At 41.3% G+C, this 12,978-nt stretch overlaps 1 protein-coding gene and 1 long non-coding RNA gene across 3 annotated transcripts in view; one reads left to right on the top strand and one right to left on the bottom strand.

The window, feature by feature from the left end:
* The window catches only part of LOC122549954 (V-type proton ATPase 116 kDa subunit a 1-like), a 140,626-nt gene that overhangs the window by 116,032 nt on the left and 11,616 nt on the right, over positions 1-12,978 (bottom strand). For both annotated transcript variants that reach the window (XM_043690237.2, XM_043690238.2), the window contains exons 7-9: positions 11,901-12,027; positions 10,883-10,965; positions 10,700-10,793 (exon numbers count right to left, since the gene is read on the bottom strand). In XM_043690237.2, the coding sequence (XP_043546172.2) occupies positions 10,700-10,793; positions 10,883-10,965; positions 11,901-12,027 (304 nt within the window). The remainder of the gene's footprint in view (positions 1-10,699; positions 10,794-10,882; positions 10,966-11,900; positions 12,028-12,978) is intronic.
* Positions 578-12,014, top strand: LOC122549955 (uncharacterized). Its single transcript, XR_015757222.1, has 3 exons — positions 578-711; positions 1,233-1,426; positions 11,903-12,014. It is a non-coding gene; the product is annotated as an uncharacterized LOC122549955 (long non-coding RNA).

Genomic DNA, 12,978 nt, shown 5'->3' with positions numbered 1-12,978 from the left:
CCTACAGATGAATTACAATCCTTCAGTTTTTTTTGCTCAAAGGAACGGTCATATTCATGAGAAACTTTAAGCAGCACACTCTACTGATTTGGCGTGTTAACATCTGAGGTGCTTCAGAAGGTACTGAAACTTTTGGTTGAAAATTAATTGTGTAAGATCTGGGAGATCTTGTCACTGGCAGCACCCCCTGTGATTGAAGGTGCTGGTGTGCCTTCCATCAAGCTGATTCTGGTTCCCAGGTTTCCTGATGCTGCCTTGCAGATGTTGCTGTACAGGCTCACTAAGAGAAGGCCCAGCCTGGTCCCATGGGATGGCACTTGGAGGCCAACCCATCAGTCCTGTCTAGCCTGGAAACAGATCACAGCAACAGGGACGGGAAGCAGTCTCCCAAAAAAATGAATGATCTCCTGAGCTTTGCAAGAAGAAGTTAGACACAGTGGCATTGAGCCCAACTCTACGACTGCACTGGCATCTCACAACAGGTCAAAGCCTGCAAGCCTCAGCACCACTCAAGAGGTCACATCCACCTCTTGCTAAATGAGTGCTCTGCTTCCTACGCATTTGGAACAGCTAACCACTTTGCGTGGTTATGCATATTCACAGGATGCTCTTGCACTCATTCCAATCACCTGATCTCTCTTTTATTCTTATTGCAGGAAATGTTGTCCCACAGCGAAGGCGACAGCCTTGAGGTATTATCACTAGACCCAGGTAATGTTATGGGGACCAGGCTTCAAATCCCGCCACGTGGAAGGGGGGATTTGAAATCAATAAAAATCTTGAATTAAAAGTCTAATGATGATTGTGAATTGATTGTTGATTGTCAGAAAAATCCATCTGGCTCACTGATGTCCTTTAGAAAAGGAAACTGCCATATTCTTACCTGGTCTGGCATATAAGAATATGGCTGACTCTGGGCAATTAGGGATGGGCGATAAATGCTGGCCTAGCTAGCAGCACCCTCAGCCCATGAATGAATTTTACAAAACCCCAGAGGGAATAGGGGTAGCTGGGGAGGTTTGTACTGATGATGCTGGACATTACAATCGTCACTCTCTTGAAGAAAAGGGCTATTGTACTGACCAGGGGAGGATAAGGACTGTACCTGTAGGGAGGCTGAAATGGACCAACGACCCATAAGTGACATTGTGCTCTGCTCTTCTCAGACAGACACAAAAGCAAACATGTTCTCTGAATTTTCAGCAAATAATTCTTCGTCTTCTCTGCTATAGGCACAAGTGGTATCAAGCTTCAGGCACAGAGCTAGGGGGCACCTCCCAATCTCTTCAACACTAGCACCACCAATGAGGAGGAAGACTACGAGCCCTCAGAGGATGACCAACAAGCTCTTCACCTACATCCTCCATCAGTTCTATGACATTCACCTCAATTGGTACTCTCTCAATAATTCTCTGAGCACAATCAGGTACGTGTCCGCAGCAGCTGGCGGAAATAATACCTGGAGTTTCTGACATTTATAGAATTGCTGAGCTCCATGCAGAAGATGTGTCAGATGTAGTTTTGAGTTGTAATAACATTTTGCATGCAAATATCATTTTAAATTTTATTTAAGTCAAATGTTGATTTTGAGTGCAAGACCCACAAAGCTTCTGGTAATGATCTCGACACCCCTCGCATGTCTACTGTGTATAATTTTGGCTGCAAGTGAATAGTAATGATGATTTTTACAATGGCTTTGAATGTATGTTTGTCCCTCACTCTTCGTAACTAATTCTGTTTTTCAGCTTGCACACCTTTCTATATGTCTGATTCTTGTCTTTCCTCCTGCTGAGAGATTTTGATAGCCTTGCATCCCTACCTCCAATCAACTGCTCTGTGTGTTCCCAGTTCCCATCCAGAGTTTTTCGACCCCAGGCATCACTCCGTTATTCCTGTTGTTCCCTCCTTTTTCTCATCCTTCACCTCTTCCCTCTCTCCTCTCATGTCCCTTTCTCCAATTTTCAACCTGTTTCTCTTTCTCTTCACCTTTCTCTCTTTCTTCCCTCCTGCCTCTTTCTCCTTCCTCCCACCTTTCACCGTGTTGGCCCAATTGATCCTCTCCCCTCTAATCTTCTTTGAAAGAAAGAATGGCTTGCATTTATATAGTGCCTTATGAGTACAGGACACTTTCCAGCACTTTTCAGAAAACAAAGAACGTTTAAACTGCTGTAATTAGACAAGTAGGCAATCATTCATTATTGATGCATGTCTTGCCAACAAAATGCCAGATGATTAAAAAGACAGGTTTAAGTATGAAAAATTAAAGTTTCTATACTTGAAGCTTAATGAAGAAAAATATGTTGTTTTTGGAATTGTTGTAGACTTTGAAATTTACTAACTGAATGCAAGATTACAAAAGTTGAAAACAGATTTTTGCATTTATTTTATGAGATTGGTGATTTGGTTTGCCCTCATTATGTCATTACAGACATTTAATGACATAACGATAGATTTTTTAAGATAGCCACATTTTAAACTTAAATCTCTTTTTAATTATTGTCCCATGTTGAAACAATGCTTTAAAATTAATAAAATAAAATTTCTTATTCATACAGGAATATCTAAAATCTTTTTTGTAGAAGATTACGCTGCTAAACTTCCTGGTTTTTCTCTTTTATAGCAAGTTCATGGTCAAAGGCACAATATCATGAACACTTATTTTAAGTGGAATAAATCCTACAAAGTCTTTACAACAATGGAAAGTTTTCAAACATATACATTATTACTCAATGGTACCAAGCACCAATCAGCAGTAACCATAGCAACTTGCCCATAATAACTGTTTTGAGCTTTCTGTGGTGTCAGTATACGAGAAAAGTACCCTTCATGTACAGTCAATGTGACAAAGACCACTCATGCTGAATTTTCTACGTTTCTGCAGCAGCCTATCTGTCACCATGGAAACTATGATGCTACTTTATTGCACTCTATACAAAGATTGTGATTTCACATTAGGACTAATCAACAATATCACGATGATTGCCTCACCTTTGTGAAAGGATAAAAATATGCTGGATCCGATGCACTTCACAGTAAGGATAATTTTTCTATGAGATACATCATAACCAAAACCTTTTTGCTCTCTCCTTGCTGTCTTGCTTGATGTGATCTATTTCCTTAACTTTCTCTGCCAGGAATTGTAAATTCCTGTACTTATGCACACATTGTATTGTATCACTAAAAATTTCTTTGGAAATATAGGTTATTTCATGTAGCTATAAATAATAAGCATTATGGGCGGCACGGTGGCACAGTGGATAGCATTACTGCCTCACAGCGCCAGAGACCTGGGTTCAATTCCTGCCTCAGGCAACTGTCTGTGTGGAGTTTGCACGTTCTCCCTGTGTCTGCGTGGGTTTCCTCCGGTGCTCCAGTTTCCTCCCACATTCCAAAAATGTGCAGGTTTGGTGAATTGGCTGTGCTAAATTGTCCGTAGTGTTAGGTGAAGGGGTAAATGTAGGGGAATGGGTCTGGGTGGGTTACTCTTCGGAGGGTCGGTGTGGACTTGTTGGGCCGAAGGGCCTGTTTCTACACTAAGTAATCTAAAAAATATATAGCTTGATATGTATAGATTATAAATATTTTTCCTTCTCTATTATCTTGTTAGATTTCAAACAAGGTCTGTCCTCTTTCATAGGGAGTTCACTGATGAGGGCATCTGACTATTAGTTTCATCTATGTTGTCATTGTGACATTCCTTAAATAAAAAGTATCATTTCCAAATAGCGTGGGATTGCAATTAAACATGTGGATCTTTTCTTTAACACAATGGAATATTTCCCTACGTTTAAAATGTCAAATTTACTGACTGCAAGATTACAAAAGTTGAAAACAGATTTTTGAATTTATTTTATAAGTATGAGATTGGTGATTTGGTTTGCCCTCATTATGTCATTACAGACAGTTAATGACATATGATAGATTTTTTAAGATAGCCACATTTTAAACTTAAATCTCTTTTTCATTATTGTCACATGTTGAAACAATGCTTTAAAATTAGTAAAATAACATTTCTTATTCATACAGGAATAAATAAAATCTTTTTTTGTAGAAGATTAACTGCTAAACTTCCTGGTTTTTCTCTTTTATAGCAAGTTCATGGTCAAGGACACAATATCATGAACACTTATTTTAAGTGGAATAAATTGTACAAACAAAGTCTTCTCTTTTATACAATGGAATATTTCCCTACATTTAAAATGTTATTATCTAAAGAGGAAAATTCAGGCCTTCATTTAATATTCAAATTAATCCAAACTCTCAGTCTTGGTTCGAAAATTTCCTTGGAGTTGCTCCTGCCTCACAATGAGTGTTCATGGGATGTGGGGTGGAAACATTCTCTTACTCGCACATCTGGGAGAGAGGTTCTGGGCAAATTCCCAGCCATGGTGACCATGACAAATTATTGAGTCTGCCTTAGCTGTTCTCGAGGGCACAGCAGAGAGAGATACTCCTGTAAATGGTCTCAGCAGCTTCTGCTCAATGCCTAGCCCGATAGGTAATTATTGGCAGCGATAGCCTAAGGCTATAATAATAGAATCTAAATGGATATTATCTAGGTATCATGGCTACGTAAGCATGCTTCATGTGTGCTTCTTTAATCTTTCTGTAGATGATGTGCAAAACACTTCGATAAAATAATGGTTGATCATGAGGTTGCTTAATTTTGCAACATCAACAACACAGTCCCTAGCACATCTCACCCTCACAATGCCAGCCCTAATTGGGAACTGAATATTACCCAGGATGACCAAAGACTGAAGCAGGATCCCCATTATCTTTATCCAGGGATCACCCCTAACAGAACCTTCATGCTCAGACAACAGCTCATCCAGACTGTAGAAAAAAATAAAAATCTGCAACAAACTCTTCAGTATTAGGGTCAGAGGCTGAGGTCTGAACAATCTCTGGGCTTGGCACCATGTACTTAACTGCAGAATACTGTGTCTGGTTGGGTACCAATATGCTGAAAATGTGTTGCTGGAAAAGCACAGCAGGTCAGGCAGCATCCAAGGAACAGGAGAATCGACGTTTCGGGCATAAGCCCTTCTTCAGGAATGAGGAAAATGTGTCCAGCAGGCTAAGATAAAAGGTAGGGAGGAGGGACTTGAGGGCGGGGCGTTGGAAATGCGATAGGTGGAAGGAGGTTAAGGTGAGGGTGATAGGCCGGAGTGGGGTGGGGGCGGAGAGGTCAGGAAGAAGATTGCAGGTTAGGAAGGCGGTGCTGAGTTCGAGGGATTTGACTGAGACAAGGTGGTGGGAGGGGAAATGAGGAAACTGGAGAAATCTGAGTTCATCCCTTGTGGTTGGAGGGTTCCTTGGCGGAAGATGAGGCGCTCTTCCTCCAACCGTCGTGTTGCTATGGTCTGGCGATGGAGGAGTCCAAGGACCTGCATATCCTTGGTGGAGTGGGAGGGGGAGTTGAAGTGTTGAGCCACGGGGTGGTTGGGTTGGTTGGACCGGATGTCCCAGAGGTGTTCTCTGAAACGTTCCGCAAGTAGGCGGCCTGTCTCCCCAATATAGAGGAGGCCACATCGGGTGCAGCGGATGCAATAGATGATGTGTGTGGAGGTGCAGGTTAATTTGTGGTGGATATGGAAGTATCCCTTGGGGCCTTGGAGGGAAGTAAGGGGGGGAGGTGTGGGCGCAAGTTTTACATTTCTTGCGGTTGCTGGGGAAGGTGCTGGGAGTGGAGGTTGGGTTGGTGGGGGGTGTGGACCTGACGAGGGAGTCATGGAGGGAGTGGTCTTTTTGGAATGCTGATAGGGGAGGGGAGGGAAATATATCCCTGGTGGTGGGGTCCGTTTGGAGGTGGCGGAAATGACGGCGGATGATACGCTGTACATGGAGGTTGGTGGGGTAGTAGGTGAGGACCAGTGGGGTTCTGTCCTGGTGGCGATTGGAGGAGTGGGGCTCAAGGGCAGAGGAGCGGGAAGTGGAAGAGATGCGGTGGAGGGCATCGTCGACCACGTCTGGGGGGAAATTGCGGTCCTTGAAGAAGGAGGCCATTTGGGTTGTACGGTTTTGGAACTGGTCCTCCTGGGAACAGATGCGGCAGAGACGAAGGAATTGGGAATATGGGAATTGGGTACCAATATGTCCACACCAAACTTATCGAGGTGCAGTTCAACAAATTGCATGATCAGGTATTCTTTGGTCAACTTACCTCCCCTATCTTCCAGTGGTAAGCAATATTGCTTGCCCACCATCCATTCCCTACATCCAGAGATTAATTGCAAACTAGTGGAAAAGATGTATTTCAACTTAAGTCTGCCCTTATTCAATGACCTGTACAATCTGCCAGCCTCAGGATGCCTGCTCTCAAGCTGTTCCATATGGTTAAAGCTACCATGCAAAGAGTGACAGTCAAAGGCCTATGGTAGGACGAACATCCACTGAAAACCAATTTCTCATCATAGACCCCACTGCTTGTCCACCTGGCTTTGCTGTCCCATGATGACCATGAGCCCTTTGAAACCATTTCCAGAGTGTCCAATTCCTCTGTGTAGCTCCTCAACATCCTAGCCTGCAGCTGTGGAGCAGTCTGAACAATAACTCACATTATTAAGAAGAGTCTGCTGACTTGAAAGCAAGTCAGCTTCAGTTTAAAGAACTCTATCTAGCCTCCGTTCCTTGGTTCTGTAGTTATGCACACACTTCATTATTTGATCTTTTGCTAGCGAGTTTTCTTACTGTACCTTACCAATCTCATCTCATTAATGACATGCAACACCTCTATCGCACCCCTCACGTCCAATTTCCGTCCCATCCAACCCTGCATCGTTTGTCAAACAACTCCTCATTCAGCAGATATCCATTAATAGACTGGCATCCATTGCACCCAGCCCATCTTTGTAAAGCCACTGTGCATCTGGACAATTAATGCCAATCTGGCAATTTTCCTCACTAGCAATACCATGGCACAGCAGCCGTGTCCTGAAGCCATGCCGTGCATGGGACAGAGCAACATGGCGGATACTCCCTTGCACATACAACTCCATTCTCTCCCCCTACTCACTGTTTAGCCACCAGACCACACAGGTTACCTGTTGAAACACATTCTCTAATTCAACACTATCCTGTCTCCATACAGGCAGCAATCAGACATATCCAGAGATAAGCTTTTAGTTGCAAAAAACACAAGGAAACATACACAAAACCAATACAAGCTGAAGATCACGTGACAATCTAAACCAGATTTCTGCACAATTCTCTGCCACACCCCAGCTCTGATCGATTGGAAACAGTCTGTCTGTCCAGTTTGTAATGCCCACAGCAGCAGAACTCTGAGATGGAGAAGGACAGATTCGTCCTTTGAAGCAGCACACTCTGTCTGGACTTTACTGGAGATGCCTCCCACCCCAGACCAGTCCAAGCAGTGGAACTGCATCTTCAACAAACCCATCTGACAATGTATGTTCCTTTGCCAAATCGCTTTCATTTGATCACTTTTCACTGTTTTAATGTGATTCATCAAGAAAATTCAAAGTGACAATTTTTCCTTGCACAACCTTTGTCTCTCTTAAATATCAACAACACCAATGGAAACTGAGAAACACTTTTCATTCAGTTACAGAATGCACCATATAGAATCTGGCCATGTATATCTCGACACCAAATCCCGAGTACCTATCTTGTACACCCAATTTATTTAACTGTGGAAAAGGAATTAAACTGAAAGAGTTAAAAAGTGTACATTTGGCCAAAGTTCTGCTCTTTTTTGCTGGTTGTAAGTTGGGGAGAACAACTATACAAGGGCTGCTTGTCTCTCTTATCAGAAATTTTCAACCTTTTTGTACTGAGTACACCCTTAGGTGACTCATGTTCCAAGGGAACAGATTTGTGGATAGAACAAGTGGATTTTATTTTCCTGGCTAACAACACAATACTCAAAACAGAAATCAACATTGAAAAGGCAGTGTCAGTATTGCTTAATTGAATAAATGTCAACACCGAAAAATATTGATGATCTTTGTCTTAATAACTGCATCATTTTTAAAAGTTCCAACCTCTATGTTCAAGAAATTTTAATATAAGTAAGTGAAGAAACATTAATCATATTTCCAGTAAGTTGATCAAAACAAGTATGTCTAGACTTTTTAAAGATGAAATTCTTTTTGAATTGATATCCTCAATCAACCAAGTGGCATAACTTTCAAACCATCTCTCAAAGCAAAGAGCTGTATTTAAACGAGGTGTTAAAGTGGTAGTGGGGCACATCTTGCCCAGCACCTGGAGAATGGTGACAGCCCCACGTTGCCTGTTTTAGGGAAGTGTACTAAATGACACTCAGGCACTAAAGAAAATGTTAGCAGGTTATACCTTAGGGCAGAGTTCTGACCATAAGGCTCTGCTGGTCAATTAGAATCTGAGGTCAAGCATTGTCACTGGATCCCGAGTCAGAGGTGGATGGTGGCAGTAGAGGGACCCTGAAGTCAGAGTGATGGGGATATGAATATTGAGAAACGGCAGCAAGGCCAGGGATTGACTCTTCATAAATCTCCACTTCCCTATGCAGGATCCCAGGATCAGGCACTGAGTCCTTTGAATTAGGCCCCTTTCTAGGAGCACTGGACAGGTTTGCTTCTTATGTTCCCATCAGGAGAGTGCCTGATCGCCATGGTGGTCTTAATCAGGGTGGAAGCAGGAAGGTGGCAGGTGCCTTGCATGCCAGTCTCCTGCCTGCAACAGTAGAAGACTCGCCAACTTTAAGGGCATACAAATGGCCATTGGATTGGCATATGGACAAAAATGGAATAGTGTAGGATAGATGGGCTTCAGATTGGTTCCACAGGTTGGCGCAACATCGAGAGCTGAAGGGCCTGTACTGCACTGTAATGTTCTATATTCTATGGTCAATTCACCTAATCCGCACATCTTTGGACTGTGGGAGGTTAATTATAGTTAACATAATTGACAGTTAAGCCGACTCCAATCACGTGAAGGGATTTGAGAGAAGTTTTCGTGATTTTTTGTGCTTTCCTTTACTGGTTCTGGTTTTATTTCTTGATTGCTTTTCCAAGCAGGTCTTGTATCTCTGGGGGAATTAGGAAGAATTTTGCCTTGATGGATTAGAATTCATGATGTGGGACAGGCCTGATCCCAGCTGGTCTTTTTCTTGATCATTCTATCTATTTCTACCACATCACACTTTCTAAGGCCAAAGTCCAGTACTGTGTTATGCACAATGAGAATGCTACAATTTTAACTTTGCAACAAGGAGTTCTTTGAACTTCTCAAATATTTCAGCCAGAAAGCCTTACAAAACCTGAGCGATTTCTTTTGCAAAAGTAAAATGGAGTTCTAATGAATGTTTACCGAGGTTACCGTGGCGGAGCAGAAGAAACTCAAAACAAATCCTTCATCTTGATTTAACCACTGTTAGAAATTTGATAAACCACTATATGTTTAAAATTGATTTTCCCCTCTAAAGACTAGTAGAATTTAATAGATTTTCTGTATCAGTATAATTTAAACTGACTGTAATATTTGCTTTCAATTGACTTGTATGTTTTAATTTACAATCTCCCATTTATCTGGCTACTGGCTTAAATTCTAGCGAGTTAAATTCTAGCGGCTTAAATTGATGAGTTTTGTATCTAAATTCGTAATTTTGCTAGTTATTTGACCCCCATTGAGTGAACTATGAAGTAAGTTGTATCTGTTATTCAGAGAATGCAACAGAACTAATTCATGTACAGCGCAATATAATAAGAAAAAATCTATTTGTATGTGAATGATTACAAAGGGGAGCATTAATATGATGGAATGGGACTTTAGCCCTCACTTGAGGAGAAATCCCAACTGCGAGAACTACCAGTCAATCTGATTGCCTGGCAGCTGTGCAGCCACAGCACCACCAGTGGTCAGGATCGGGACTACAGACAGTTCCTTGATTCTAAATCCTGGAGTAAGTACTGGTGTATCATTGTGGGGAAGGAAAGTATGGAGATATGGTGGAATTCTTGAAATAATGACTACGAGAGAGAGAGAGAGAGAGAGCACATCACAACACAGACCTTGGAGGGTACCAAATATTGATATTGGGTTCATGAGGAAGATGCACCTTGCCTCCATCCACCTTGCATTCCTCAGGATGACCTTGCTAGGCCTCTCAGTTCACATAAACTTCTCTCATAGTATTAAAATCGAGGCCAGTATTGGGATGACCATTAACGGTCTCAAATGCGATGACTGAGATTAGCTAGCATCACCAGATGTCAAATTATGTACGCTTTGGTGGAAAGTGGGGGGTAGCAGGAAGTCCACGTAATATATTTTCAGGCCCCTCCCCTTGTTGTATACTGCAATTCCTTCATTTGTGCCTTACCAAAATGTGTTCTTCCATTTCTGCTACAATTGAACGGTTATATGGAAGTAGGTGGAAATGGAGCTGAGTGTTAAATTTCTTGCTTTGATTTTGGATTATAGTCTTCAGGAACCACCTTCATTCAGTGATAAAAGCTTTTGACCTCATTTATTGCATTCCAGCAGAATTTTCAGAATTCAGGCCCATCCAAGTGCTAACCTGCCATTGTAACCTGTGACATGCAAGTTGAGCTTAGACAGGGAAACTGGATGATCCTCGCGGATGATTGGTGCAGCATTATTGAGATTTGCTACAGCAGCTGGGCACCAATGATTGTCTGTATAGGAGAACCAACCTTTGCAATTTTAGATAAAATTCTTCAAAACATACCATATGGAGATCCTTAATTTGCATGTTTACACCAACACTCATTTCCATTCTTTCATGTAGTGTTTCTGGGCAAGGATATACTGTGGCATGGAATCTGGAAAATAAAAAAGACTGCTCTAGAATCATCTACACTGGACTATTTACCCTTAATGCAACTGTTAACCAAACTCATTGGATAATTACCCATCACATATCTTTATCACTTTGCTTTTGAACTGTTCTCCTTGGAAGAAAACGATGAACACATCTTTACTGATGAACTCATCCTGCAGATAAAGAAAAACTAATTGAGCAAGTCTTTTTATAGCAATGGTATAAATCTGACAAAAAACTAAATAGTTATTAATCTGTTTGACTGCAAACAAAATAGAGGGCAAGTGGAACCGAACTTATGTAGGGGACTTAGAGAATTGATAGTGATGTGAGTTTTACCATCCATCCAATATAACTCTTCACTGACCTTAATGTAGAGCAAAATCAGATGGAGTGCAAAACCAATCTCATCAGCTTCCAATGGATGATTTAGATTAAATTTACACTCCCCACCCTTTCCAAATCGGCTCACAGTAGTATATTTTAGGTATAATATGCTTATAACACACACCACTTGCATAGCCTAAGTAAACTCATTTTTCAATTGCTTTACATAATATTCAGGAAAGCAAAGAACTTGCCTTTAAGGCCCTTGTTTGAATTGTATGTAATTGTTTCAGAGTCCAACATTAGCATTAACCACTTTTTTGAAAATTGTTCTGCTCATGATGTCTCAGAACGGGTAACTCTGGGGTGTTACATCAGTGATGGTGCTTGATGGACAGATTTATCCATCATAACCTACATGGGTTTAACCCACTTTGACACCAGCAGAAAATGTCTATGGTCCATTGATATACTTCCTGTGCTGAAAGAATTCATATTTCAATAAATCATGAAAATGGGCTTTTTTTTACCTCCTGTTTCCACTGGAAATAAATACATAGAAAATATTTGACTAAATATACAGTGCGGAAGGAGATCATTCAGCCTATTGTTCCTGTGCCAGTTGAAGTTGTTTGTACTATTTCCTTTTCTCCACCCTTTCTCCATATCCTTTTTGTATTCTTGGTCAAGTAGTTATCAAAATCAATTATGTGTTAGCTTATTGTCCCTATCCATTTAGTGGTAAATTGATTACATGTTAAGCACAGAATGTTTTTCTTACAGCCATACAGTCCTCTGCTGGAACATTGATTTCTACGTGGCGTAAGACAATGTTTCCATGACACAGCCTCCATAGTAATCTTTCAAAAGCAGAAAACCGTTCTCGTTGGATCACTCCAGCCACAAAACTGCATAAAAATATGGGGAAAAAAAATTGAGGTTAGATCATTTTAATGCATTATACCCAAAGACAATTTCATAGAATCCCTACAGTGTTGAAGCAAGCCATTTGGCCCATTCAGTCAACACCAACCCTTTAAAGAGCATCCCACCCAGATCCACCACCTTACACTGTCACTGTCACACTGCATTTCCCATGGCTACTTTACCTCGCCTGCACATCTCGGGACACAATGGGCAATTTAGCATGGCCAATCCACCTAACCTGCACATCATTGGACTGTGGGAGGAAACCAGGTCACCTGGAGAAAACCCACACAGACACAGGGAGAAGAACATGCAAACTCCACACAATCAGTCAACTAAGGTTGGAATCAAACCCAGCTAACCACTGAGCCACCAAGCTGTCCATTTAATGCCAATTAATTTAAACCTTTGATGGCTTTAAAGATAAATATACTGTATGATGTGTTGCTAAACAATACATACCAGAAATTATTTCCAGTCCACCATAAGTTCACTGATCTCAGCCAGAGCAGATGTTTAACAACACATGTGGCTTTAATGTCTTTGACCTAAGTAGGATGGTTAAAAACTCGGTCATAATAATTCGATCTAATGATTCGTCCTGGGAAATTTGTAGGGGCAGATATTTCGACTTGATGTTCTGCATAGTTGAACTTTCTGGGAGCATCTACTTTGTAAACTTGCACATGAGAAATGTAAGATACAGTCAAGGAGAAGTAAAATGCTGTTTGGATGAGCAAGTTGATCTCCTTTCAGGTGAAACGAAGAATGGTCACTTTTCAGAGGTAACAGAATGGTGCCTTACCAGAGTCAAATTACATCCTTTCCAATATGTTTTAGTTGTGCTCCATGTAATTATCAACTTAAATAAACAAACATTATTTAAGTTGCATGTTTACACCAACACTCATTTCCATTCTTTCATGTAATGT

The sequence above is a fragment of the Chiloscyllium plagiosum genome, unplaced genomic scaffold, assembly GCF_037043375.1.
Source record: "Chiloscyllium plagiosum isolate Xiang-an unplaced genomic scaffold, Cpla_swu_hap1 HiC_scaffold_5, whole genome shotgun sequence".
NCBI lineage: Eukaryota > Metazoa > Chordata > Chondrichthyes > Orectolobiformes > Hemiscylliidae > Chiloscyllium > Chiloscyllium plagiosum.
Note: the sequence above shows the minus strand (reverse complement) of the source record. Positions and strands in the feature narration are given on the sequence as shown.